We start from the raw sequence: 26,131 nt of genomic DNA on the forward strand, positions 1-26,131 counted from the left end.
CTGAACTATAATTTGAATAATTGGCTAGTATATGATACTGTTTGGTGGCTGCGCAGTTTCTACTGACGGGTATCCAGAGATCCTAGCAAATGACGAAACTTATAGACGCGATCATATCGAACCAGGGTCGGTTGCAACTAATGGATGTCATACTGTCGCACCTAGTTGCAGATTGTAGGAATATCCTTAGGAACATTATGTGACTGTTTGTCGTATTGTATTGTTGTTGGAGGGGCAAAAATTCGGGTCATCTCCGGTACGTAGAACCGGCTGTCAGGGAATGACTAATTATGCAAAAATGAGGAGGAAGTAGAGACAATATTTGCCAATTTTCTAGGATGCAGAATCTTAGGCTGACATGGTTAGGTAATAGCTTCTTTGGCATACTGGATAAAATTGCTGGACTTAACCCTCGCAGTCTCCTAGGTTTTGTCAAGGCAATTAGTGACTTATTTGACTGAGCATTATTGTGTGCCATGGATTTTCTCTCTTATTTATTCCTTAGGGTAAAAACTTGTCTTATATTCTGTTCTCTTTACATATCTTTTTATTTCTTTTCTTGTCTTGTTGTAGTATTCTTTGCCTCTGTTTTGAATTTTCACTCATTGAAGAGAATCACAATGGTCCTTATGGTGTCCAACCATAATGTGCAAACAAGAACGTTATAAAAGGTCTTTCAAGAATGCACCACTGCGCTGCAATGATGCACAAACATATCAGTTTAATAAAAATAATTTGTTGCTAAAACATTATTGGAGACCCTCTACAAGATTTTTCATGCATCATTTAAGTTTCTATTAGTTTTTCTAAAGTAGTTATAAGTACAAACTACTAAAAGTTGGAGGATCTGCATGTAACAGATAAAATTTTGAATAGACATCCCAGCTTGACCAAACAAGACTTCTTTCATCAAAAACCATCTTGATATTCTTAGTTTAGCAACCTTTTTATTAAACTAATATAATATTTACTACTAAAGCTAATTAAACATTCTCCTTTAAACAAAGTACACATAGGCATCTTAGCCCAATTCACTTGGGATCAGTTGGAAGTTTGAAACCGACCATATCGGCAGTTTCCCTAACAGTCCTTTCACCACGACCATGATATTCCTTATGCAATTCATTGTATTTACGCAAACTGGATAAATAGGTTTGATAAGTTTGTCCCAAAAATAGGGCCTCATCGCGTGCTTTGCATAATTGTTGATCGGTTGTAGAGAATTTCTTGTATTGAGCCAAAATATAACGAGCTGCTAAGGAATTCTTAATGCAGCCATTGGGAGAAGCGCTACGTAACTCCTGGAGTAGAGAACGTAAAGTTTTGGTAGCTGACATACTGGAGATATAAATCGATTTATTAATTTAAAACAAAATTAATAAAAAAAAAATATTTTCTTACTTGTTTTTAGTGGTGAATTCTACTTTTTGTTCTCAACAGCTGACCGTTACACAAACAAATATTAAACAGCTGGTTGTCAAAGCAAACGTATGAAAATGAAACAGAGTTCAGGGTTGCTATTTTACTCGTTAGTTTTTTTAATACAAGAAAAAAGGCGGTTATTGTTTGTTTTAAGATTTTATTTATGAAAAACTTATAAGATAAATGCATACAATATTTTTTAATATGAATTTTTTTATTTGTTCCTTTTCAAGTAGCATTACCAGCTACTTCCTCCATTTTAACATCACTTTCATCTTTATCTATGCTTAACTCTAGCACAGCATCTTCATCCATGGGCTCTTTGATGCTTTTGTTATCATCAACTTCGGCATCATCGACTTCTTCTTTAACATCTCTTTCCATTAGACCTCTACTATGACGTACAACTTTACCAGACTGAGAGCCAGCCTCCATTTCATCATCACTCAAACCTTCGATAATGGGATGATTTGCTGTCGTAATATTGCTGCTGCCAGATCCCACCACCACATCCTCATCCGACTTGCTGTCCTCATCATCGCTTGAACTGTCCTCCACCAGTTGGGCTTCCAACTCACGCACTGCATACATTAGAACCGAGAAATCCTTTTGACGTTTTTCAAATTTACGCTCCAATTTAAGTTTTTTCTCATTTAATTCGGCCAATTCCTTTTGCAAACATTCTATATGTTTTTGGGTTTCTTTACGATCCGGCTGTTGTTTTATCACTTTCGCCAATTGATCGTATTCCATTTTATTCTTACGTATTTGTTTGGCTATAATTAATTCTTTCTTACTTTCCTCCAATTCAAGTTTGGCCACTTCAATGTTTTTCTCTATCGTTTTCGAGAGTTTTTGATAGTTTTCCAATTCCTCATCAATCATTTGACTTGTACGTTCAGTTTTGGCGGCTGCAAACTGACATTGAGCTAATTGGGCCATTAAACGATCGTAGATAATTTGACTGAAGAAAAAGTGCAATAGTTTTGTTGTTAAGAGAATAGTCGCCGTGAAAATGAAAATCAATGGTTGTAATGGAGTTTAATGAGAAAATGAAGAGAATTGAAATTAACGAACAGTTTAAGCTTTGCTATATTAGTTGTTTGTTTTGCTATTTTCAGTAATTTCTTATCGTATTCAAAATAGTTACACATTGTCATTGTTAATTCAGATTATTTTGTGTCTAAAATTTACAGAAAACTTTGTAAATAAAAATATGTCATTACATCGACACTTTCTAACAAAAAATAACACAATTTCCATATACAATGCAAGCACATCACCTTGCAGAAATAGCAGTCAAATCCCTGCGGAAACTATTTCTTTTTAATATTTCTAAATTCCATCAATTTTTAAATAAGATGTGGAGAATTTCAAAAACGGTCTTGAACTTTAGGTTAGTATGATCAATATTTGCAAAAACTCTTTCCATCGACCAATTTAGGTGATTTAAAATATTTACTTTAATTGTGTAGATTTCTGTACTTTAAATAGTAGCCCTACAATGGAAATCTTACGTCTCAGATTTCACTCTATTGACTTTTTGATTTGTTAAAAAAATATTGGTTTTAACTTGTAAATCTATTCATCAAGATTCATTACAATACAGAATCTTTACCGTTGTTACATCAATGAACTAGAAATTAAAAAACAAACTTACTTATTTTCCGGCGAATCATTTTTAGAATACATCCATTTAAGAAATTGTTTAAGTAGCATATTGAGACGCCGATCATCGCCGGTGCCATCACCATCAATCAGCAAACGCTTTTTGATAATTTCCTCTGAAAAACACAAATTGTATAAAACTCCAATTTAAATCATTAAAAGAAAACAAACCGTCAGTCATTTTTATAAAATTTTTAGCAATTCTCTATTAATATTTACAAAATAATACAATTTACAAAAATCGACAGTAAATTCCCACAAAAATTTAGTTTTTATTTTTCTAACACACACACGCACGCACAAACATATGATTTTGACATATAATAACAGTTGGTAAAGCGAAAAACTAACGAATAGTTTTAAAAAAATTAAAGCTGGAAATACCTTTAAAACATATGGTCAGATAATAATTTTTGTTTTGTTTACTTTTTTATATAGAGAAAATATTAAATTTGTTTACTTAATTTCAATTTGTTAAAATTGTTTATTTTTATTATTTATTTAATTAAAAATGTCCAATTTCGATTATCTTTCTTATAAAGGTAATGCGATTTTCCGCAATCAACCTAATCACTCATATTTCGATAAGCCATTCGAAGACGAACAAGATTGTTTATTTCAAACACTCCATGAAATAGATCCACATTTCTTGACACCTGAAGAAAAGGCACAAACTCTTAAGATTACATGTGTGACGGTAATAGATCCACGCACCCAGAAACCTATAAACCAGCTGTGTTATGATCATACGCAAGAAGAAAAAACACAAAAATTCAATTCACCTAAAAGATCAATGATGACGGAAAAACAACATGAATTGGGAGTAAAAGTATTAAACGCTCTACAACAGTGTTTGGAAGTGGACGAGGAGAACATGTTTAACTGGTATAGATTACAAAAAATACGAGTTAATGAAAAGGAATATTTTCAAAGGTATGTTTTTGAATTAAGTCAAGTTAACAAGGAACAAATGTATGCTCCTTGTCGTAAATTACTAGAATTATATCAAAAATGGTATAAACAAAAAGTAATTAAACTTATAAAGAAATATCCAGCAGAATCCTATAATACCCATTTGGGTTTACCTCAAGTGAGACAGTGTAAAAATGTTTTAAGTGATGAACAAGCAGAAATAACACAACCAGAAATTGTTACTAAACTTGGAGCAGAATGTCTTTGGCAGGATGATACAAAACAGGAAATAAAAAAGTTAAAACATTCTATTAGTTCATATGAGGAAATTTATATAAATTCCGAAGATTTAAAAGAATCTTTGGAAGAACAATTAAAAACTCAATTTGAAAAGTTGCTGGAAGATGAAATGGAGGAAAAATCTATATTTTATATACCTTTGGAATCTTTATTATTTTTGTTGACAGCAGGTGATTATGTAGATATGCCCATGGAAATGTTATTAAATATTAAAGAAACTGAAAATTTAGAGGGTATTACAAAAAGGTATTTAATAATGGAGCAACCCTTGCCCCCAAGGCAGGCTGGTTGGCATACTTATCAACAAGTAGTGGAACAAGCTATTAAAGGCATGTTGTCCGTTAAACAATTAAATACCCAAGAAAAAGAAAACTTACACACTGAGATGGGTGTAGACAACTCACCTGAATATAAAATTTCTACCATAGAAGAATTTATGCAAAAAACCACAACAAAAGTTAATAAACTTTGTAAATTTTCAAAAGTTTTAACCAAATGGCAATTGGGTACATTGGAAGATAATGCACCGTTGAAAATATTTACCTCAATAGAATCTTTTGTCGAAAATAAAGATGTGTCTATAAAACTAGAATTTAAAGCGAAATTTGGTTGTGAAATCTTTACAAAATATGATTTACTTAAAGAATGGTTTAAACTTAAACTTTTACAAAAAACAAAAACCCACTGCTTACGTTTGGACACAACTAATTATCAAGCATTGCTGGAAGAAACTTTAAGTATTAGAAAATTGGAAGAGTATTTATTAGTTTATCACATAAATTGCCAACAATTGTTAAACAATCTATATGAATTTCTAAAAATGTTGTACAACATGCCTTTGGGTCATTATATGTTGCGTTATAATCCCAAATTTAAGGACAAACTAATGCTGTGTAAACCCTCTCAAGAAATTGCACAGAACACTATAAATCTACACCAACTGCTGCAGACGGATGTGACGGATTTACAATTTATGACAGATCAGAATTTCTTGTTAATAAATGAAAATCTTTGTAGTTTAATGCATTTACAACATGGTATATTACCGGCAGCATTCTGTCCTCGTACACAACCTAAGAAAGTTATGAGTAGCGGACATCTCTCAAAGCAGAAAACAGCAGTAAAACAACCAGTCAAAGAAATAAAGAAACCTGCAAAGAATAAAACCCAAATGAAAAGAGCTAGAAGAAGACAGCGTCTCTATGAGGAAATAAAAACAAAAAAAGATGAAATGAAAGAATTAATGCAGGAAATGGAATTGGATCGTAAAATGTTAAATATGTAATTAAGAATATGCATGTGAAGAAGATATTTTAATAAGAAAGAAAAATTTTAATAAAAAGATAATAATTTGAATGAATTCTTTAATTTTTTACATTTAGTGAAAAAAAATCTAAAAAACACAATTTTTCCATTATCTTCTTTTTTTATTTGCAACAAAAAAAAACTTATTCTAAACTTAATTTGGCAAAATCTTCTGCATAAATCATTTCTACATCATTGTACGTAGGTGCCTCCTTCTCCGTCCAAAATTCCGATGCTTTTACAGGTAAATTACTCTCGGGAAAAATATGAATCGATAGATCATTAAAAACATTATGTACCTCATAATCATCTTCTAAAGGTAGTTCTTGAGCATAAGGCATTATATCTAAAATATAAGATGAATCTAAACGTAACAATCTTTCAGGTTTGCTACACGCTAAACTCTCAAAACTATTATTGATTAAAATAATATTCTTTAAATATTTGCCCTGCCAATTTTTCCATAGCAGATTGTTGGTCAAACAGTTGGGGCAGTGTGGCATATAGAATAGGGTCTGTATGTCGGCCTCATATTTGGCTTCACAATTTTCACTCATCACTAAACAATTGAATTTTTCTAAGATTTCCTTTTCACTTTGCCGAAATATAGGATCAAAATATAAAGCTTCTTTTATTTGATATTCCTTTTGTAGGGACAGTATAAAGGCAAGCTGATGTAAAGCTTGGAAGTTGCGGGTAAAAGGTCCAATGCCAAAACACACCAAACGTTTGAGAGTTTCTGTTTGGTTATTAGTTTGTAATTTAGATAAACTTTCCTTTAAAGTGGCCAATGATTGTGCAAAATAATCACTGTCTTGCATTTGTAGGCAGGTGGCTTCTAGTTTTCTTAAATTGAAAAAATAATTAAAGTTACTGTTCCTTAGTATTATAACAAAAATAAACCTACTTTACAAATTTGTCCACATCCACATCGGGACAATCTTTGTCATAACTTTTATCTGATATTCGTCTTGTTCTGCGCTGCAAGCCTCGATGTGCTATCCATTTTTTGCGTGTTACTTTACAAAATTCTTCATTCATTTTTTATTTTCTTTGGAGTTTTTCCTTATTTATTGCACTTTTTAGTAAAAATAAAAACAATATTTACATGTTTCCAAAAATAATGTACAAAAAATATCGTGTTTATTGTTGTTTACCTTGAAGTTGTTTTGACAGTTCTGTATGTTATATATAAAAGCTAGAAGCTATGAAAGTTTTTGTTTTAAGTTGGCAAATCAATGTTTTTTAAGTCTTAGAAGACTAAGTCGTCGCCGATGAAAATTTTTCCTTAAAACAACTTGAAATTTTTGTTATATTTTGTACAGTGTAAAGAATATTTTCGCTAAATTTATGGAATTTTACAATATAAAATTAATTTATTTTCATTTAAGCAAGTAATAATAAACAGCTCATTGAAATTTGGATATTGTAAAACTTTACACAACGACGTTCGATGTTTATGCTTCGCCTCAGATATTTTCGTGTTTTTACGCGCTTAAAATTCGAGTCGCTGCTACTTCAAACCAGCTTCGTTGACATCAAACCAGCTTCGTCTACGTCAACCGGAGCTACACCTTTTTACATTGCTTGTATGTCATACCGTAAAGGGCTAGGGTATCAAACATGTGTATTTTAAAGGGGAAGTGCAGTTGATGTCAATTCTGCCGACTGCGAAAAGAAATTCTGCTAGAATTTTTCGCGCCAAACTGTTTTCTGTATTTTTTATTTGCAAAAAAATCTGTTGTTGGTGTGTGCAAAAAACATCTAAAATGACAGAAATGATATTCTTTAAATAAAAAAATAATTTTTTACTAACAATTGAAATTAATGAGATTGTATGCTATACTACTATACCGAGGGTCATCATTGTGCAAAGAAACATCAAGTGTTAATTGATGAAAATGTTTTCGTTTAATGCCCTAATATTTGGCATATTTGTGCGATCTAGAAGATGTTGAAAAAATGTAAGTAATGGTGTTAATTATTTATTTGTCTATAAAGAACGTCTTTCTTTTCAAGAAAGTGGAGGCATCATGATGGTCTCCTGGAAGAAGAGAGTGGCAATTGTATAACTATCTAGTCAACTAGGCGGGTGGTGGTCGGTCGGCTAGTGGTGACATGGTATATGAGGCAATGGACGAAAGCTGATTGCCGTATTCAGGGGGTATCCAGAGCGCGATGTCTGTCAGTGAAGCTCTTGTTGTCTCCAAACACTATGGTGGGCGAATATTTACAAGAAACTATTGTTAAGCCGCTTTTTATTCAAATTTATATACAGAATATCTTCATGGACCTAGAGGATATAACCTGGCTATGTAGATATTGTACCAATTCAATTGGTTGGTTTCATGTGATCATCGTAAATAGACACGATGTATGCTTAATTTGGCAGAGAGTCCTGAATTACCGAATTATTAAAAAAGTTTATAAACCATTGGCCTTGTGCGTTATGGAATCGACATTCGTTCGGCTTTGGAACCAATTCTTTATAAAGTTTTCGATATTGAAACCAGGTAAGAAAACTAGTCTATTAGACACACTATATGCTTAATTTGATGGAGGTAGTGCTCTAAACGAATAGTTATTAGCTTTGGACAGACTCTGGATCAATTCCATTAGAGTTTTGACAAATTTACTATCATGATATGTTCATATGACTTCTTTAGCATTGTTTCGGAATCATTCGTGTTATCTCATTTATCAAAAAACTAGGATAGTTCGAATGTAATTCTAGATTTTTCTTACAATATATTTTATCTCATACAAATCGTTAACCTTGATCACTTAGCAAATACAAATATGCGGCTTAATATTTACACTTAATCCGCATAAATTCAAAATTTCCTAAAATCACAAGTTTAGTTCGCGGGATCATAAAATCATTAAGAATTTCCATTCCCTACAACAAAATACATAAATTACATTCTACCTGTTACATTTTCGCTACCTGTAACCAAATAATCGAAAATTTTGAAAAAATTTTCAACACTATAAATACTCAAGGTACAAAACGGAAAAGCTGTCAGAAACATTTCCAACATTTCGACAGAAAGACACATAAATATCTAAAGTGAAATTTAAACAAAGAAATCTAAACAAATAAAGAAAAAGTATAATGGAGCAACCACGCAATAATATTGTTTTTGCCAATGAAACGTAAGTATTCATTTTATAAATGTTTAAAATAAAATATTTTCTAATAATGATTTTACTTACAGTTCTTTTAATTCTAGTGGTTATTTATCGGATGATAATGTCAGCACTGTTGTGACCTTTGATGAAGATAGTATTATTTGCATTAATGATATAAGTGACGACAATCTAGAGAATTTAATAGACGATTCGATTATATCCATAAGTTCTGTTTGATGTGCGCTGCAAATGTGTTGATGTGTTTGACATTTATTGGTTCCTTAAGTTTTATGTTCTGTAAATTTATTTTTTTAAAGATGTTATTTGATGACTTCTTTTTTAAATGCATACGATTGATTATATCTTGTCATTATATTGAGAAAATATAGGAATTTTTTAAAAGATAATATGTTGGTTTTAATGTTGTATATTAAAATTTAAAGTATGAGTTCTTTTTAGCTAGTTTGCTGTTATGTTCCTTAGATTAGAAAGTTCTCCAACAGAGCTGTAAATGTATTATTCGTGTTTAAATCAATTCGTGAATTATTTGTGAACAGAATTAGAAAATTTTGAATTTGATCCTTTTTACATAAAAAAATAAATTGAATGAAGTTTGAGTAAATTCATATATGAATTTGATAAAAATAAATTGTAATACATTTCCAACTCAAAAGAATTTGATAAATGAATTGTAATTCATTTGAATCGAGTTGATTTTGAATTAATTCAAATGAATTAGAAAAAGGAATTTGCGATTCATTTCCAACTCATTTGAATTGATTGAAACAATTTACTTTGTTAGTAATACTACACTTTAGATATTATTATCATAAAAAGTGAAGAATAAATATGCCGCCCACAGCGCTTAATATATTTAGCGACAGCCAGAAGGCAATTAGGAGATTTTAGGAGATAGAACTATTAGATTGTAGGAAAGCTTTAACTGAATACTCTTCGAGAGGTAAGGTTCACATAATATGGGTACCAGTCCACTCGGGAGTAGGCGGTAACGAAAGAGCGAATGTAATAGCTTTTAAGGGAAGGGAGCTCGAGACAGTTAACCTGACACACGTAAAACCATTCTACGTAACAAAAGCTGAACTAAAAATATGGGTAAGAGAATCCCATAAGACCTCTTGGAATAATGAAACCGTGGGCAGAACCACGAAAATCCTATGGGATGACCCTGATAAGAGCAAGACGAAAAATCTCAAAATGAGCAAGTCTATGCAAAATTGGAGCATGTGGAGAGGACAGTGAAAATCTGAAATTACGTTCAGGAAACTGAGTTTCTGAACACAGAAAAATAATTCATTCAGTTCCTTTTTTCTCATGATAAAGAAGCGCACAACAGGCCCGATTGTGGCTTAGGTGTAGTAGTATACATCGTCTTATCAACCTAACATAACCATTTGAATTAGAATCAAATTGCAATTCACTTGGCAAATTCATTTGAATTGGAAATGCATTGCATTAATTTTTACCAAAAGTCATTTGAATTAATTAAAATTTCATTCAATTCTCATTTTTATGAAAGGAATTAATTTAAAATGGAGCCAATTCGTAAACAATTTAAAATTAGAAATTAATAATTCATTTACAACACGACGCGGGGTTTACTCCGTCTTTCAATTCGAAAGAGAATAAATTCGATTTGTTCTTACGAATCGAGTTGTCGAGTTTATGATTTGAATTTGGACCTTATGGGCCAACCAGGGGCCCGGGGGGGGGGGTCCTCAAATAAGGTTAACTCTTAAATTTGTTACATATATTGATGAAAATAATTTTTTTTAAATCGGAACTCAAATGAAGAAATAGGATCGTTTTAAAAAATTAACATAGCCGAGGTGTCCTAATTTGAGGACCCCCCGCCGGGAATTTGAATTTGGCCTATAAGGTCCAAATTCAAAACCTAAACTCGACAACACCTCCTCTTTGTGCATACCAAATTTCGTTAAAATCGCATTAACCGTTTAGAAGTTACCGAATTATTTCCCTCTTTTTTTTCCTATACCACTGTGCGACCTTTAATTTACATGACGTGCTCGTTGATTACTTGTCTTTGATTTTCTTACTCGCATGGAGGTATAGCTTAGTGTTGACAGACTTTCAGAAACATCTAAGAACACAATCTGTAGGCATCAACAATTAATATTTCAATAGTATTACATACCATCGCCTCATACGTAATAAAGCCGATAATAATACTTAGTTAGTTCATTTACTACCTTTCCCAACGAAAGCGACACTCTTTTGAGTATTTCTGTTGGGCATTCGGGAATATCATCTTCTCGAATGCCTAACGCATGCAAAAATATAATGCATCTATAATTGCAGGATCAATGAAATTAAAATATAAAATTTATGGAGGAATAGTTTTAAATATTCAGGCTGCAAAGACGCACACTTGGGCGATATCGCAAAGATAATAGAAATAAAAAAGTAGTTTTAGAATTGAGTCATAAAAGAGGTGTAGAGTAAGGTGCAGAGAAACACTGAGAGTAATGATGAATTGAGATAGAAGTAGAGGAGGTTTTGTCCTCGTGGATTAATAAATGCTTGACCAAGGCTTGGTGGTCTTAAAAATCAATTACGGTGCCTGATAATGGCATTAATATTATCCAATCTTAGCCTGGATATTTCCGATAGATTTGTCAAATAGATGTATGCTAGCGCAGGGCATTGACAGAGAAGATGTTCAATAGATTCTTCCTCGCCTTGACAACTTCTATAGATGTTGTTGTGGGGTATACCAAGTCTTCTTGCATGGTTACCATATGAGCTTTGTCCCGTGATGACAGTGACATGATTGCTGATGTGAGGACGGTTTAGTTGCAGTAGATATGACGTGCAATTACAGTCCAAACTTGGTGTTGATACAAGTAGGTTAATTATACCATCTTGTCTGGGAGAATTCATAAAACTTTTTTTCTATTTGATTTTTACAAGATTTTAGCGGTATGCCGCAAAAGATGTCTATGTCCCTATTGAACATTAAGGCCCCTATTTTCGCTAATTCATCAGCAACACAGTTACCAATCAAATCCTCATGTCCCCATACGCATTTGTTCACGATTTTGAATGTCTCGCCATCCTGTTTAAGGATGCCCGGCATTCCTGGACTAGTTTGGATGTATCCCTTTCGGACATTGAGGCTCCTATTTTCACTAATTCATCAGCAACACAGATACCAATCAAATCCTCGTGTCCCCGTACACATTTGTTCACGATTTTTAAGGATGCACAGCATTCCTGGACTAGTTTGGATGTAGTGTATACACCAATAGTACAGCCTGTTGTAGACTACAATTATTCTGTATTCAAATATCCTACTCGTTCCCCTTTCTTAGAACCGTCTGTACATACTGGGGGGATTCTTGGGAAGCAGAGTTTTCGGAGATAGTGCAGCAGAAATCTCTGTGGAGCAAAGATTTGGTTGTGCAGTAGTCAATATTAACTGGTAGAAAAGATGACTCCTCTATATGTCCATGTATCTATAGCATTGAGTCTGAGGGCAGTGCTAAGTGCCAGTTTCCTGGCTGCCAGATTAGTAGGCAGCCAGCTAATAGAGATTTGTTGGATGTTGTTCTCAGTGCTCCTGTTATAAGGATTGATATGACATGAGTTTTTGTCATGTGCTTTACATCAGACAACCGCCCAGTAAATGGGTATTACAGTGGACCAAATTTGAACTGAGTGATCTCGCTATTGGTTAAAACTTTTTCAAGTGGTCTTGGGTCTAAAAGTGTAAAAAAATTTATTCACCGTGTTCTTGAGAATTATCTTTAATATAATTAAAGTGGATGCTACTCATTATATACATTTAGCATTAGCGACTAAATAGCAACTGATTTCGGTAACAGAAACTGTCAATAACAATTCCAAATCTTTATAATTCAAATATTATATTTGCGAAATGTAACAGGTTTTTCAAACTTCGGTTAGCATAGACATAGACTAACACAATTTTGGATCATAAATTTGTATTCCTAAAACTGTTGACCACAGATACAAACATACATGTAGTATGTATATGTGATGAAAGCATTAGATGCACTAACATTTAACAGACTTCTAATAAAAATTCCGCAATTTGCAATAAAATATTATGAAATAAATCACATAAAAGTAGAACAAATATTCAATAAAAAAATAAGAAATCGTAAAAATATGACTTCATTTCCATTTACTATTTTCAACATTTCTTCTTCATTAAACGGTTGAAGCGGTTTTTTTTAAATCTTATTACAATCATAGATGCATTTCGAATTTCATCCACAATGCACATTCATTTAGAAAAACATAAAGACTCAAGAATGAAATTTTAATGAATAAATAATAATATTTCAGCAAAAGAGCGTAATTAGAGAGAAAGATAGAGAGAGAAACATAAAAAAACACTTAAAGTTTTTACCGTATTTCAATTACACAAATTTTTTTTATTCGGGAGACCCCTCATCGCCTCACACTCCTCGTTACACGACGGCACTTCTTAAGTAATGTAATGAGAACAATAACAAAAATACTTAACTTTAGTGAAGTAAGTAGTAAAATATGTAAGTGTACTAGGTATCTGTCGATTGATTGTTTTGGTGGTGGTTGCTCAAAATAAAGTATAAACATTTATGAACGGTCATCTCATCATTAAGTTTAACTTAAAGAAATATTTCTAGTGTATAAACAGAGCTCATCTGTATTGGATCGATGGATGTAACAATTACAAAAGAGACAGCACGCAACAATGTTAAAGAACTCACAAGAAAAAGTGGAAATAATTTTTGAATTTAGAAAGAGCTCACCACAATTCATAAAGAGTCATAAAATATAACGGATAAAATTTTATATTTTTTAAAAAGTAAAAAAAAGAGAGGCGTTCAGTGTTAACAATTTAGTGCTTTTTCTGTTATAACTATTATGAAGTAAGTTCTTAACTTAATTCAAAAACGAAGTGATGTTAAAGTAATAACATAAGAATGAATGTAGTTAGAGTTAAAGAAATAATCATATGATTCGATTTCCTACCTATGGGACCTGAAAGCATTAGTGTTCCGGAGGATACGTAGGGTAGAAGGGGGACTATACGCCACTTTTTTTGAGGCGGCCTCAAATTAAAACCACAATACATATTCTTATATTCTTGGTTCGGATACTTAGATATGTTGGCTTTAGTTTTATTCCTTTCAATTTTTCTTAAGTCATCCTCATGTACATATTTTTTTAACTTTTCGAATCATACGATTCGATTTCCTACCTATGGGACCTGAAAGCATTAGCATTATACGCCACTTTTTTTGAGGCGGCCTCAAATTAAAACCACAATACATATTCTTATATTCTTGGTTCGGATACTTAGATATGTTGGCTTTAGTTTTATTCCTTTCAATTTTTCTTAAGTCATCCTCATGTACATATTTTTTTAACTTTTCCGCACTGACCAAAAACGGCGATACCGCCCCATCCATGGGGTAAATGCGCTAAGGAGATGGGGCAGATTTGTCATTAGTAAAATAAAGGAAAAAACTACAAAAATAAAAAGTTATTTTGTTGTTTTATACCTCAATTCATTAAACAAAGTATAATAAATCAGATATTTATTTTTTATTTCACAAAACTTAACAAAAAAATAAAAACAAATTATTACTGATTTTTTCTATATTTTAACTAAATTTTGTTCTACATCACAAGCATTACATATATTTGGCGCATGTGCTCCACGGGCAGTTCTAGGGTTTAGTTTAAATTTTTTCGGGCTTCAAATTATATTATCGAAAATTTTATTATGTTTTATTGTTCACTATTATTGACATTCTAATATATGTTCTTTATCACAAAAACTAAAAAAGTTAGCACAAAAAGTTCACACAGTGAAATATTTTCACAGCCCTTTGAAAAACAATTAATCATGTCTGCCTCCCATCATATGTAAAGTTAATGTTTAATATTTTCGGGGATGATAGATAATCGATAAACGAAAACAAACGTTAATAATGCGATAAAATCGATTACTCGGTTTTCATGTTATTCGCATTGACAGATGTGCCCCTATGGCGAATGATCCCCCTTCTACCCTATATTGAGTTTGTTTAAATCATGTTACATGTTTTAAATGACTTTAAATTAAACAAGTTTATTTTATGTGATTTTTTAGCTTTATTTACTACATAATTTTTAGCCGATCTTAAGAAATTAGTCGAAAGATTCTCAATGGATTTTTAACAACAGGTTCTACTAAGCCTCTAATTTAAAATAAGTTCATATTTATCGTTTTAATGTTTGTAATGGCCCAGTGATATTTGGATTATACTTAAATTTAGAACTCCTTCGTATATCATTCAACATTTTATAGTTCCAGTTTGTTATTGTATAGGGATCATATTTTAAAGCCTCGCCTAGGTGATCTATGAATCAATGACATGTACTTATCGATTAAACCGATGTAGGAATAACAAAATCTATTGATTCAAATTGTTTAGTTTGGCATCATCTGATCAAGAGATGTTGGAATCAGTTTTAAACGTTTCAATTCTTCATCTTATAATACCCCTACTAATGCATAGCTATTACTAAACTTGGATCCATCCAAATTGATAAAAATAAGTAGTATTATTTTTAATGAACATGTCCGATATTGTAGCAGTAAGAATGTTAATGTACTTAACTTGGACACCTGTCTTGGAGGCCTTAATTTACACAGGTCTTTTTCAACCACTGAATGGCAGGCAGCATGGAATCAATTCTAATGCCTACCCCAATAAGGTAAAAAAACAATTACTGGTCTTAAGAAATGAAGAAAATCCCAAGATCAGGTATCTAACCACACGTATGATGTCATTTAAGCATGGAATTATTTGAAATGCAATCTTCATCATCGAATGACTATCTCCAGTACATTCCTTAACCTCTTAAAGAACGCCCAACCACATTAATGAGATGGCTTTGTTGAATCAGAACCGCACCTAGGCACATATTGACGGATCGAATCAGGGACACGATAATAACATGACTGCTCTATGCTATGCTCGATTGGAGTAAACCTCAAATACACCTAACCATGAACGAAAATTTAAGATTATACAAATATTAAACATCCACCACTCCACCGATTATAAACCATCTGAAGTATTCAACAAAACACCAAACCATCATCTACACCCATTCGTTCTTATGAACTCTTTAACCTTCTCAACTCTATCCATCTCCATAAAACTTGCATCTCTTCCTACGCCAGCCATTCATCTCTTCCGTCAGATACATCCTGTTCAACAATCGACTTCTCATTTTAATGATCAATCTGATTATTATGCATTATCAACACATTCTCGACATTTTGTTTCACAGCCTATCCTGTGCTTTGTACCGCTCTCAATTACTTCAACGTGAATGAAATCAAACTGTCCCTTTCTGCGAATTTGGTTATAAACTTGTGGGCAACGCTATGGTTCGACCCTATTCCAAATAATTCATAGGAAAGGCCTAGGATCATTACCAGTTTATAGTGCGGGAGTCTAGAGTTATTGGTTGCACCCCTTTTCCCCGGGATATTGCAATGGAGATTTTATCAAGATGACCCCGGGAGGATCGTAGCAGTAAACCATTTGTCAGTATCAATGCTATGAAGGAATAATGGTAGTTTCTTCCAAATTTGTTGTTGTTATCCTTTCGGTCCAAGATTACGCCTAGATAACTTTATTTGATATTAAAATTTTTTGTAGTTTGCTGCCCACCCTCAGAACATGTTATATTGATAAACATTTCCTTTCTTGGTGTGATTATAATCCAGGGGAAAAAATATGCTACCACAACCTCTAGTCTGCCAAGTCTATAAACTGTTGTTATCAAAAGTATCCTCAGCGTTTTCTTTAAATGATTTGACCTGAGCTTGCGCCAGAGACAATATGTTATCACAAGATTTGAATGGGACAAATGTGCTACCAGAACCTCTTGTCTGCCGGGTCTTTAAACTGTTTTTATCAAAAGTATCTTCAGCGTTTTCTTGGAATGATTTGACCCGGGCTTGAACCAGAGATAATATGTTATCAAAGGATTTGATAGAAAAAAACATATAATATACAGACAACATTTAATATACAGAGAACTGACTATGGAGCTAAGCGTTTTAAATAGGTTAGAGTCATGTGTATATAATACCAGATACTTGCCTCTGTACTCGTGAATTGTCAAATGTGTTTGATTTTTATCACAGATTTTTTAGCATCTCGGAAGTTACGCAACGGATCTCTAAAGCTAGGAATATAAATATCATCTCCCATACGTCAAAAATTAGGTCCTTTTAGAACTTTCCTATTCAGATTTATCTCAGCTCGACTATATAATGTCTTAAGATCTCTTACAGATGTAAAAAGCTCAAGTACCTTATGTCTCACTTTACAAAGTCATAGGACTCCTTGTTGCTCTCTTTGTTGTTGATCACGAAATATTTTTGAGATACATATGACATCATTGTCTATTTGATATAGATTCAGTGTCTATTTGGTATAGATTCTAAATACAAAGATATCATTCGAAATCAACTGAGCTATTTCTTGGATCGGATACATACATATTAGTAAAGATTTGTGAAATATTTATTTGAAAGAATAACTCAATTAGGCGTTTTCTTAAACATTTTCAATTGACTACACTGCTCTCAACATTAAAAAGAGAGCATTAGTGAGTGTGTGCTCTTTCTCTGAGATTTCTTCATATAAGGTGAAGTGGATCATTTTTTTTGGGGCCACAAACACGTTTTATCCACTTACGAGGTGTTTTTATTTTTTCTTTGATTTCTTCTTCTTTGGTGTATTGTCTGTTTTGTATTTATTTATTTTTCTCCAAGTGGATAAAATTTTTGATTTTAGTGAGTTGTGTGTGCCAGTCACTGCAAACGTCTTGGCAGTTAGTGGCGAACGAACGATCAGTTGTGAGCATAAAGTTGTGGAGTTTAAACGTCAAAAACGGAGAAAAATCCAAAATAGAAGAAAGAAATCGCAAAATTTTCATTTAAAAAGAAATTTCGAATGATCGTTAAATATTTGTTTTTTTGTTTAAATTTACAACAAAACCAGTAAAACAGACAAGTTAAGTAAAAAAGAAAAAGTTGTTTCTTTTTTGGAGTGTGTAGCTGCTTTGTTAAATAAATAAATGAAAGATCAGTGAATTTCTTTAACAAATAAAATTAATTTAAAAAATCTATATATTAAAGGTGTTTGAATAAATTTATTTAAAATTCTAAAACTAAATAACTTGTGATTGAAAGTTAAAAAAATAAGAGAAAAATAAACTAATTTGTTACTAAAACAAAAAATTTATGCACAAAAAGCTAAATAGCTATAACTTAACTGAACAAAAAAATCTAAATAAATAAAATCAATTTGTGTACTAAATAAATTAACCCACTTTCTAAAAAATAAAATCATATGAAAACAAGAATTAAAAAAAAAAATTATAAAAAATATTAAAAAAATTTTAAAATAAATTATTAAAATAAATAGAAAATTCTTTTGATTATAAAAATAAAAAAAGTGAATCATAAGCAATTCTTGTTAACTAATACAATTACGAAAAAACCCAACAAAATCAAATAAAATAATGATTTTAAACTGAATATTTTAAAATCAAATCGATTTACATTATTTACTCATCAACAATAACAACAATTTTAATTTCTATAAAAATCGATATACCTACCTATAACAAAAAAACAAGTGTTAATTTGTTTTAATGATAAAATGAAATAACCGTTATTATTTAAAAACAAATTCTTTTACAAAAATACTAAAGTTAATAACAACAACAACAACAATAAAATAAAATACGTTTTAAAAAACAAAAGAAAAAATAATAAAAAATTGAATTTAAAATTTATGCCTAAATTTGCATAATTCGATATTATTTTGATTTTCGTGAGTGTTTTGACAAAAATCGTTAAATTATTTTTGAATGTGAATGTCTCCAGAATACACAAGCTTCCAGAGTTTCAAATAACACTTGGATAACAACTGATTATATTTGGGTTTATTTTACTACGTTTTTGTTTCTTATTTATGCCCATTTTGTGTCCACCTTTTCACTTTTGCTTCAATACGACACTTTAGTAAAATAATCTAAAAGGTAAGCAAAACATATATTTTTTAAAAAATACATACGTTCTTAAATACACTGAGAGAATATAAAGACGACATTTCTTTAAAAGTAAATAGATAATAGAAATAGATTTTTTGAACACATGGAAAGTATATACATTCTGGCCCCTTATTAGATTCTAAAATGATCTAGCCATTCCTCACCTATCAGTGTGGCGAATATACAATGGAGCTGTAATGGATATAACTGGATTGTAACAAATACATATGTAATATTAATGTTGTTTACTTAATATTAAAAATGGGTCTAAAATCGGTCCACATTTGACCCTTAGCTTAAATTTAAGATCAGCTTAAAAATAAAATTAGAGTGAGTAATCTTATATGAAAACCCTTTAATGAATAAAGTATTTCTATCGATTTAAAAAAGGATCGATCTAAGCCATCTTACATCTTATTTTATTTTCAATAATACGTTTAAAAGTCAAGATATATATCAAGAGAAATTCGATAAATATTATTAGTTATTTTAAATGAATCACTTTGTAAAATTCTGAAGATTTCGTACAATGATCATCCATGAACAGTTTTTTAAAACCCATAAAAGCATATACATATACAAGCATATATGTATTCTGGGTCTTTATTAGATGTCAACACGATCCAATCTGTCACAAAAAACGAAAGTAACAACTACTCTATTGAGTAGGAATATTCTCTATTATTTGTTATTGAAACAATCGGTTCACATTTGACCCCGGCTCAAACATATAAGATCAGAAAATGACTTTAAAATTTCATAATTAACTTTAAAGTCAGACCCTAAGCCCTCTTACGGACATCACTTTTTTTCTTAATAATACGTCAAGACATAAGTGAAGAGATATACAACACAAAATTTGTTATTTGAAATTAATCACTTTGTCGAATAGTTCGTCCAACGATTGACCAGAGACCCTCTTCTGAAAAGCATACAGAAAAGTTCTATAAACCAAATTTCTAAAAGGAATAAATAATCATCCAAGTCAAACTTAACTAATGGTGTTTTACAAGCAGAGATATCAGCTATTAAACGAGTTGCCAACTGACTAAGGTAGTTTTAAATATCGGGTGGTATATTTATGTATATATGAGGACATCAAAGCTGCGGTCAGAAATCTAGAGGATGTCTTTATAACATCTCGTTTAACCGAAGTATGCCGGGTATCTTTGAGTGATACAGCGAGATATTCTAGAATAAGACTAATATGGGTCTCTGCACATGGCAATTTTTGGGGAAACTGTATAGCTAACGAACTTGTCAGAAATAAAGCGATGAGAGGGGAAGACGAAATCGTCGTGTTTACTCTAAGTCTCAGGTTTAGATTGAACTATATGAAATGGCTCAAATCAGATGTTTGTGTGAAAACACCTATATTATTTTGAGGTCAATTTGGCCTTTATATAATGTTCCCAGGTCAAGGTTATTATTAAGTTTTCGCAGGAAACAGATAAAAACGCTGGTATCAGTCATAACGAGACACTGTACAATTGGCATTAACGCCAGCAAAATGAGTTTTGAATATAATGACTACAACAGGGAGGAAAAGGAAACCATACCTTACCTTCTCTGCTATAGCATATCATTTAACGAAAGTTGGGAATGTAGATTTCGGCTATGCTACTCTTTCGTGTTTTGATAAGCTATCTGCGATGTCTTAGAAATATCGTTAAATTTGTGAATCAAACCGGCTGGTTTAAATCTGGAAGTAGAGAGTAATACTTACATTTATTTTAAGGCCACTAAGGCATCATAACGGGACCGCAACTGGGTAAACCCATGTGAGCCACTCATATATTTAAATGGCTATCATTCTTACCTAAACTTTCTTAAAATTGTTGATTTCTTTAAAAATTTTAAACAAAAATCGCTGAAAAAAAGAACTAGTGACGAATTCATTGATTAATAAACTAGTTCCCGAAACGTTCCATATAAAAAATATGCGACACTATAACGATTCATCTGTTTCGAAGTTTCGTAAAGAAATTATTGGTTTTGTTACCGGTTTATTTTGGTACATACTGGCTATGATGAAAATAATCATTCCTAAATATAAAACATTGTGCCAAATGCTTCGTGTTTTCGCTCCACGAAATTTTTTCGTAATATATACGAAATTTTTCGTACAATTTTTAATATTGTGCAAAATAATTAAAGAAAAAAATCATATATTTTACGAAATGTTTGTTTCAAATCCGAAGAAATACACCTAGGCCTCTATCGGGCCTGTTGTGCGCTCCTTAACCAGTGTCTCAGGTAAGAATCGAACCCACCAACTCCGGTCTACCAGACTAGAACATTAAACACTAACCTACCGGAGGCCACTTTACGAAATACTTTTTTAATTTTTTAAAAAAAAGGGTTAGATTAACAAACATTTCATATTATATACGAAACTTTCGTAAATATTATGAAAAAGTTATTACGAAAAATTTTCCCCTAAAATTCAGTGTATAATCATGTGTTCTAGGACTAGTTGCGGAACTAAAGTTTTCCTAGGTTAAATTCAAGTGTCTGGCACAACTTTTCAGATCTTTAGACGTATATAGATCGGTCATAGTCGAAGGAATACATTTCTTTTTTAAAATTTAAGTCTAATATTGTTTATTATGAGAGAATTTTTAGTGAAAATTTGTTTATACAAAACAATGATAAACTGTTTAATTAAAACCTTGGAATTACTTAAACTGTGATTAAGCTTGAATTTTTTTTATTAAAGAGCTTAAAACTTTTAATATTAGCCCTCTTAAGTAAATTAATTTATAATTATTTTAATTTATTAAACTTGTCATAATCAAGGCTTAAATGATTAAAACCCAAAATACAATTTTGTAATTTTTTTTAATAGCAACTGCATTTAAAGCAAATTGTTAAGCATTATTTTTTATTTAATTTGATTATCCCAAAAAAATACATATTTGAAATAACAAATGTGTTTGGCACAAAAAGATATTTTTACTTTAACCAAAATTGGGTTTTGCATTGCAAAATGATTACAACATGTCACTTAATCATAAAGCGGAAAATTGTCTTATTTTTGTTCATATAAAAAGAAAAAAATTAGGTGAATTGTTACAAAATAATACAAACATTTGGGGTTTTAAAAGCAAGTTTTTATACAATTTTTTTTTTATAAAACGCAATTTAAATCCGCTTTAATTTAAACACTTTCAATTTTACTTTAGTTGTTAACTTTTTCAAAATGCTTAGAGACTTTAAAATTGTAAAAAAACTATATACAGGTTTAATAAACTTTTCTTTAAAGTTTTTTATTTTTGAAGAAAAAAATCAATAGAAATCAACAAGTCATTGATCACTGACGTCTTGTATTGACTTTTGAACACAAAGAAAAGTAAATAAACTTTTGATTTTTTTTCCACCAAAATAACAAATAAATTTAATAATAATATTGTTTTCTTTCAAAACAAACTTTTAATTGCTCTATAAGGAAGTCAGACCTTGAAATATGGATTATCATCACATACCACTTGTCAGTCTGTCCAACTCAGTTCTTTTTATTCCGCTAAATAATTTAATTTGATTTTCTTTTTTGAAGACTCGTCTTATTTAAGCAAAAAATTCTACTTTGTGTAACATCAAGTCGACACTAAATAGTTATTGATTTCCGTTTTATTTTTTATATTTATTGCGAATAAAATTTATTGTATATTTGATTTGATTTTGTACATTAAGATGACTAAACTTAAGTTGTCAATTAAAAAAAAATATATAGAAGAAAAAAATCAATAAATAAATAAAAAGTCGTGTTTCATGGTTTTTTTCTTTTTATTTCAAATAATTTATACAGTTAATTTATACAGTAACTATTGGCATTTAAAATGACAGTAGACATGGTTAATTAGCAGTAGGTGTATTTATTTTTTATATATTTATTTTATTCCCATGTGTCTGTAGATTTTAAAATGCGGTAAATTATAGAAATATGTACAAAATGTACTTGTTCGATAGACAATTAGATCATTTATAATTTTATTTCGATATAATTTTTTGTTTTGTTTTAAAAGTAACTTTGATTTTTTTCTTGTCTTTGCTGAAACGTCACCATAAATGAGCATATTTGTCATACAGCTAAATACAGTGAGTGACAAAATTAAATATCAACTTTTTGATTTAAATTTTTTCTTTACAAATTTTGATAAAATTAGGACTACAGTAAAGTCTACAGTTTGAACTATAGTGTGCTCAATTGTGTGGAGTACTGTTTAGTCCGTAGTCTTGACTATAGTCTAGTCTGTAGTCTAGGCTAAAGTATACAGTATACTTTATAGTTTAGACTAGACTATAGTCTAGTCTATAGTCTAGTCTATAGTGTAGTCTATAGTCTAGTCTATAGTGTAGTCTATAGTCTAGTCTATAGTGTAGTCTATAGTCTAGTCTATAGTCTAGTCTATAGTCTAGTCTATAGTGTAGTCTATAGTCTAGTCTATAGTCTAGTCTATAGTCTAGTCTATAGTCTAGTCTATAGTCTAGTCTATAGTCTAGTCTATAGTCTAGTCTATAGTCTGGTCTATATTCGAATTAAAAAAATAATTGAAACCAAACCTAAAAAACACATCAGAGAAATTATAACGAAATGCATTAATAAAAAAATTTGAATTTTTTCCACAAATCCATATGACCACACAAGCCACAAAAATGCACTCGCTCCAAGAAAATTTTGTCAATGGCAAAAGAAATTTTTGAAATTCCCCAAAAGATGAACATGGAGTGGAAAAAACCAGTTGATGATAAACAAGTTTTAATGAAAACTAAAAATAAAAGAAATATTTAAAAGAAAAAAAATTGTTTTAACAATAAAAAACTAAAGTGTCATTACATTTTTTATTACTTTATGGTTAAAAAAAATGAAATGAGAAAATTAAAAAAAAAACCAAAGTTGTTTTTTTTTAATAACTCACACTACTATTGATGAAGATCTGGTCTAAAGGCCTGCAATGGTCGGTCATTCATTGACCATACAAAAAAAGTAAATAAATAAAGAAAAAATAAAGAAAAGAAGAAATTTAATATTTTTCATGCTTTATTTACACGCATGTTGTTGGTTTTTTTTCTTTGCATGAAAACTTGTAAAGTTTCGCCTGTTTTTAAGCAGAAATAAAAATTAAAAATCTTTCAACACTTTCACAAAAATAAAAAAAATTATTTTAATTTTTAGTGAAAAACTAAAACACTTAGCTAAAATAATAATAAAATTTAACTTCAATTTAACTTTAACTATTGTTTTCTAAAAACAATATTTTAATTTCTGTAATTTTTTTCAAGGAAATACTTTTAAAATATTTAATTAACATTTTTTCTATTGTTTAAAATTTTAATAAAAAAAAACACTTTCCTATTTCTTGTAATTTTTGACTATTGTGTTGGGTTTTAAAGTTTAAGAGTCACGCACAGGGTTTTAAAATTATTTAAGTCTTAAAAAAACAATTTTAAAGGAATTTATTGTTAACTTTTCTTTTCTATAAACATTAAAGGAAATAATTAAATATTATGAAATTTTTTAAAAAAAAATTATATAAAAAGTAAATGGGCAATAATTCTGTTTTTGAAGCTGAGAATTGTCTGAATATGACAGGAAGAGTGGTTAAAAAAATTCCTTAATTGGAAAGCATTTATTAAAGTGAAGATGATAATTATAAGTATAGTCGTTAAAAATAAATTAACACTTTGTTTAGTTAAAGAAAATATAACTATTTTCGAATAATTTGATATTTTTAGTTCGTAGATTGATCAATAGACTTGTCGATCGTCCAAACAACAGCTAAACGATTAGTTAATAGGTTAGCTCATAGACTAGTCAAATGACGAGTCTACAGTGTGGTCATTCGGTGAATTCATAGTATATTTAATCGTCTGGTCCTTATAATAGTTAATCGACTAGTCCATAGAATAGTTAATCGATTGGTTAATAGAATAGTTAATCGTCTAGTCTATGAAATTGTCTATCGACTAGTCCATAGAAAGGAATTGTCAATGGATTAGTCTATATAATAATCCATTGAATAGTAAATCGACAGTTCCAAGTGTTATTCTATTCTATTGTCAGTCCTTAGACAATAGAATAGCCAATTGATTTGTCAATCGAGATATCAATAGTTTAGTTCATAGAGTAGCCTATAGAGTGGTCGAATGACTAGTATATAATGTGGTTATTCGGTTAATCTATAGTATATTCAATCATCTGGTCCATAAAATGATCAATCGACTAGTCCATAGAATAGATAATTGATTGGTCCATATCAAAGTCAATCGTCTAGTACATGGAGTTGTCAATCGACTAGTCTATAGAATAGTCCTTAGAATAGTATATCGTCTGGTCCAAGGATTAACCAATCGCCTAGACTAATTTATAGGCAGATCAACCGGCTTGTCGTTAGACAATAGAAGAGCCAATCGATTAATTAACAGATTAGTTCATAGACTGTCTAAAGAGTGGTCAATCGGCTAGTTTGTATATTATGTCATCGACTGATCTATGGAATAATAAGTCCTATAGTCCATTAAATTGTCAATCGAATAGTATATAGAATAGTCAACGGACCATATACTGAATAGTAAATCAACTGTTCCAATGAATAACCAATCTACTAGATTATTTTTTAGCGTGATCAATCGTCTTGTCGTCAGCCAATCGACTCTATAGACTATTCCATAGACAAGTATATAATGTAATCAATCGAGAAGTCTATTGAGTGGTTAATCGACTAGTTCATAGAATAGACCTAAGAATAGTAGAACGACTGGTCCAAAGATTAACAAATCAACTAGACTAATCTAGAGGCTTGTTATTCGTAATAGAAGAGCCAATAGATTAATTAACAGATTAGTTTATAGACTATAGAGTGGTCAATCGACAAAGTTGTAGAATATGCAATCTAGTCTATAGAATGGTCAATCGTGTAGTCCATGAAATTATCAATCGACTAGTCTATAGAATAGTCAAACGAACAGTCCATAGAATAGTAATTCGACCTTTACTAAGAACTATTCCATAGACTAGACTATAGACTTTTCCATAGACTTGTCTATAGAGTGGTCAATCGAAAAGTCTATAGGGTGGTTAATCGGTTAGTCCATAGTATAATCAATTGCCTGTTTCTCAAAATAATCAATCGATTAGTCCATAGATATATGTTGATCAATACACTAAGGAGTGAGATCGAAAAATTCTTAACATACATATATGTTTATAAAAAAGAAACCACTAAACTTACAGCTTTATTTTTTTTTATTTGATTCAAATTATTATTAC

At 30.8% G+C, this 26,131-nt stretch overlaps 5 protein-coding genes across 6 annotated transcripts in view; 2 read left to right on the forward strand and 3 right to left on the reverse strand.

The window, feature by feature from the left end:
* Positions 1-927: 927 nt before the first annotated feature.
* LOC111677542 (protein FMC1 homolog) lies at positions 928-1,477 on the reverse strand. The gene is made up of 2 exons (XM_046949609.1): positions 1,402-1,477; positions 928-1,338 (listed from the first exon to the last, which is right to left on the reverse strand). The coding sequence occupies exon 2, from the start codon at positions 1,335-1,337 to the stop codon at positions 1,032-1,034; it is 306 nt and encodes a 101-aa protein (XP_046805565.1). The 5' UTR covers position 1,338; positions 1,402-1,477; the 3' UTR covers positions 928-1,031.
* An 82-nt stretch (positions 1,478-1,559) lies between these two features.
* LOC111677499 (THO complex protein 7) lies at positions 1,560-3,415 on the reverse strand. The gene is made up of 3 exons (XM_023438637.2): positions 3,262-3,415; positions 3,083-3,206; positions 1,560-2,386 (listed from the first exon to the last, which is right to left on the reverse strand). The coding sequence occupies exons 1-3, from the start codon at positions 3,269-3,271 to the stop codon at positions 1,651-1,653; spliced, it is 870 nt and encodes a 289-aa protein (XP_023294405.2). The 5' UTR covers positions 3,272-3,415; the 3' UTR covers positions 1,560-1,650.
* Positions 3,416-3,515: 100 nt separating this feature from the next.
* LOC111677516 (little elongation complex subunit 2) lies at positions 3,516-5,644 on the forward strand. The gene has a single exon (XM_023438653.2). It carries the CDS (start codon positions 3,602-3,604, stop codon positions 5,585-5,587), a length of 1,986 nt encoding a protein of 661 aa, XP_023294421.2. The 5' UTR covers positions 3,516-3,601; the 3' UTR covers positions 5,588-5,644.
* Positions 5,645-5,692: 48 nt separating this feature from the next.
* On the reverse strand, positions 5,693-6,972 carry LOC111677500 (SRR1-like protein). 2 transcript variants are annotated; one of them, XM_046949608.1, is made up of 3 exons: positions 6,765-6,972; positions 6,515-6,685; positions 5,693-6,453 (listed from the first exon to the last, which is right to left on the reverse strand). In XM_046949608.1, exons 2-3 carry the CDS (start codon positions 6,646-6,648, stop codon positions 5,751-5,753), a joined length of 837 nt encoding a protein of 278 aa, XP_046805564.1. In that variant the 5' UTR covers positions 6,649-6,685; positions 6,765-6,972; the 3' UTR covers positions 5,693-5,750. The 2 variants fall into 2 exon arrangements, with proteins under 2 accessions (XP_046805564.1, XP_023294406.2); XM_023438638.2 differs by lacking the exon at positions 6,765-6,972 and having other exon boundaries at positions 6,515-6,751.
* An 11,583-nt stretch (positions 6,973-18,555) lies between these two features.
* Positions 18,556-26,131, forward strand: part of LOC111677524 (serine-rich adhesin for platelets) — a 134,666-nt gene continuing 127,090 nt past the window's right edge. The window contains exon 1 of the mRNA XM_046949394.1: positions 18,556-18,849. The gene's annotated coding sequence lies outside the window, so the exon portion shown is untranslated. The remainder of the gene's footprint in view (positions 18,850-26,131) is intronic.

The sequence above is a fragment of the Lucilia cuprina genome, chromosome 4 (assembly GCF_022045245.1).
Source record: "Lucilia cuprina isolate Lc7/37 chromosome 4, ASM2204524v1, whole genome shotgun sequence".
Lineage (NCBI taxonomy): Eukaryota > Metazoa > Arthropoda > Insecta > Diptera > Calliphoridae > Lucilia > Lucilia cuprina.

Excerpts from the sequence above, each read along its gene's own strand:
- LOC111677500 (XM_046949608.1), bottom strand. The coding sequence starts at position 6,648 with ATGAATGAAGAATTTTGTAAAGTAACACGCAAAAAATGGATAGCACAT. Across the intron at positions 6,454-6,514 it reads GATGTGGACAAATTTGTAAA|AAAACTAGAAGCCACCTGCC; the intron begins GTAGGTTTATTT and ends TTTCAATTTAAG.
- LOC111677516 (XM_023438653.2), top strand. The coding sequence starts at position 3,602 with ATGTCCAATTTCGATTATCTTTCTTATAAAGGTAATGCGATTTTCCGC.
- LOC111677542 (XM_046949609.1), bottom strand. The coding sequence starts at position 1,337 with ATGTCAGCTACCAAAACTTTACGTTCTCTACTCCAGGAGTTACGTAGC.
- LOC111677499 (XM_023438637.2), bottom strand. Across the intron at positions 2,387-3,082 it reads AATGATTCGCCGGAAAATAA|TCAAATTATCTACGATCGTT; the intron begins GTAAGTTTGTTT and ends CTTTTTCTTCAG.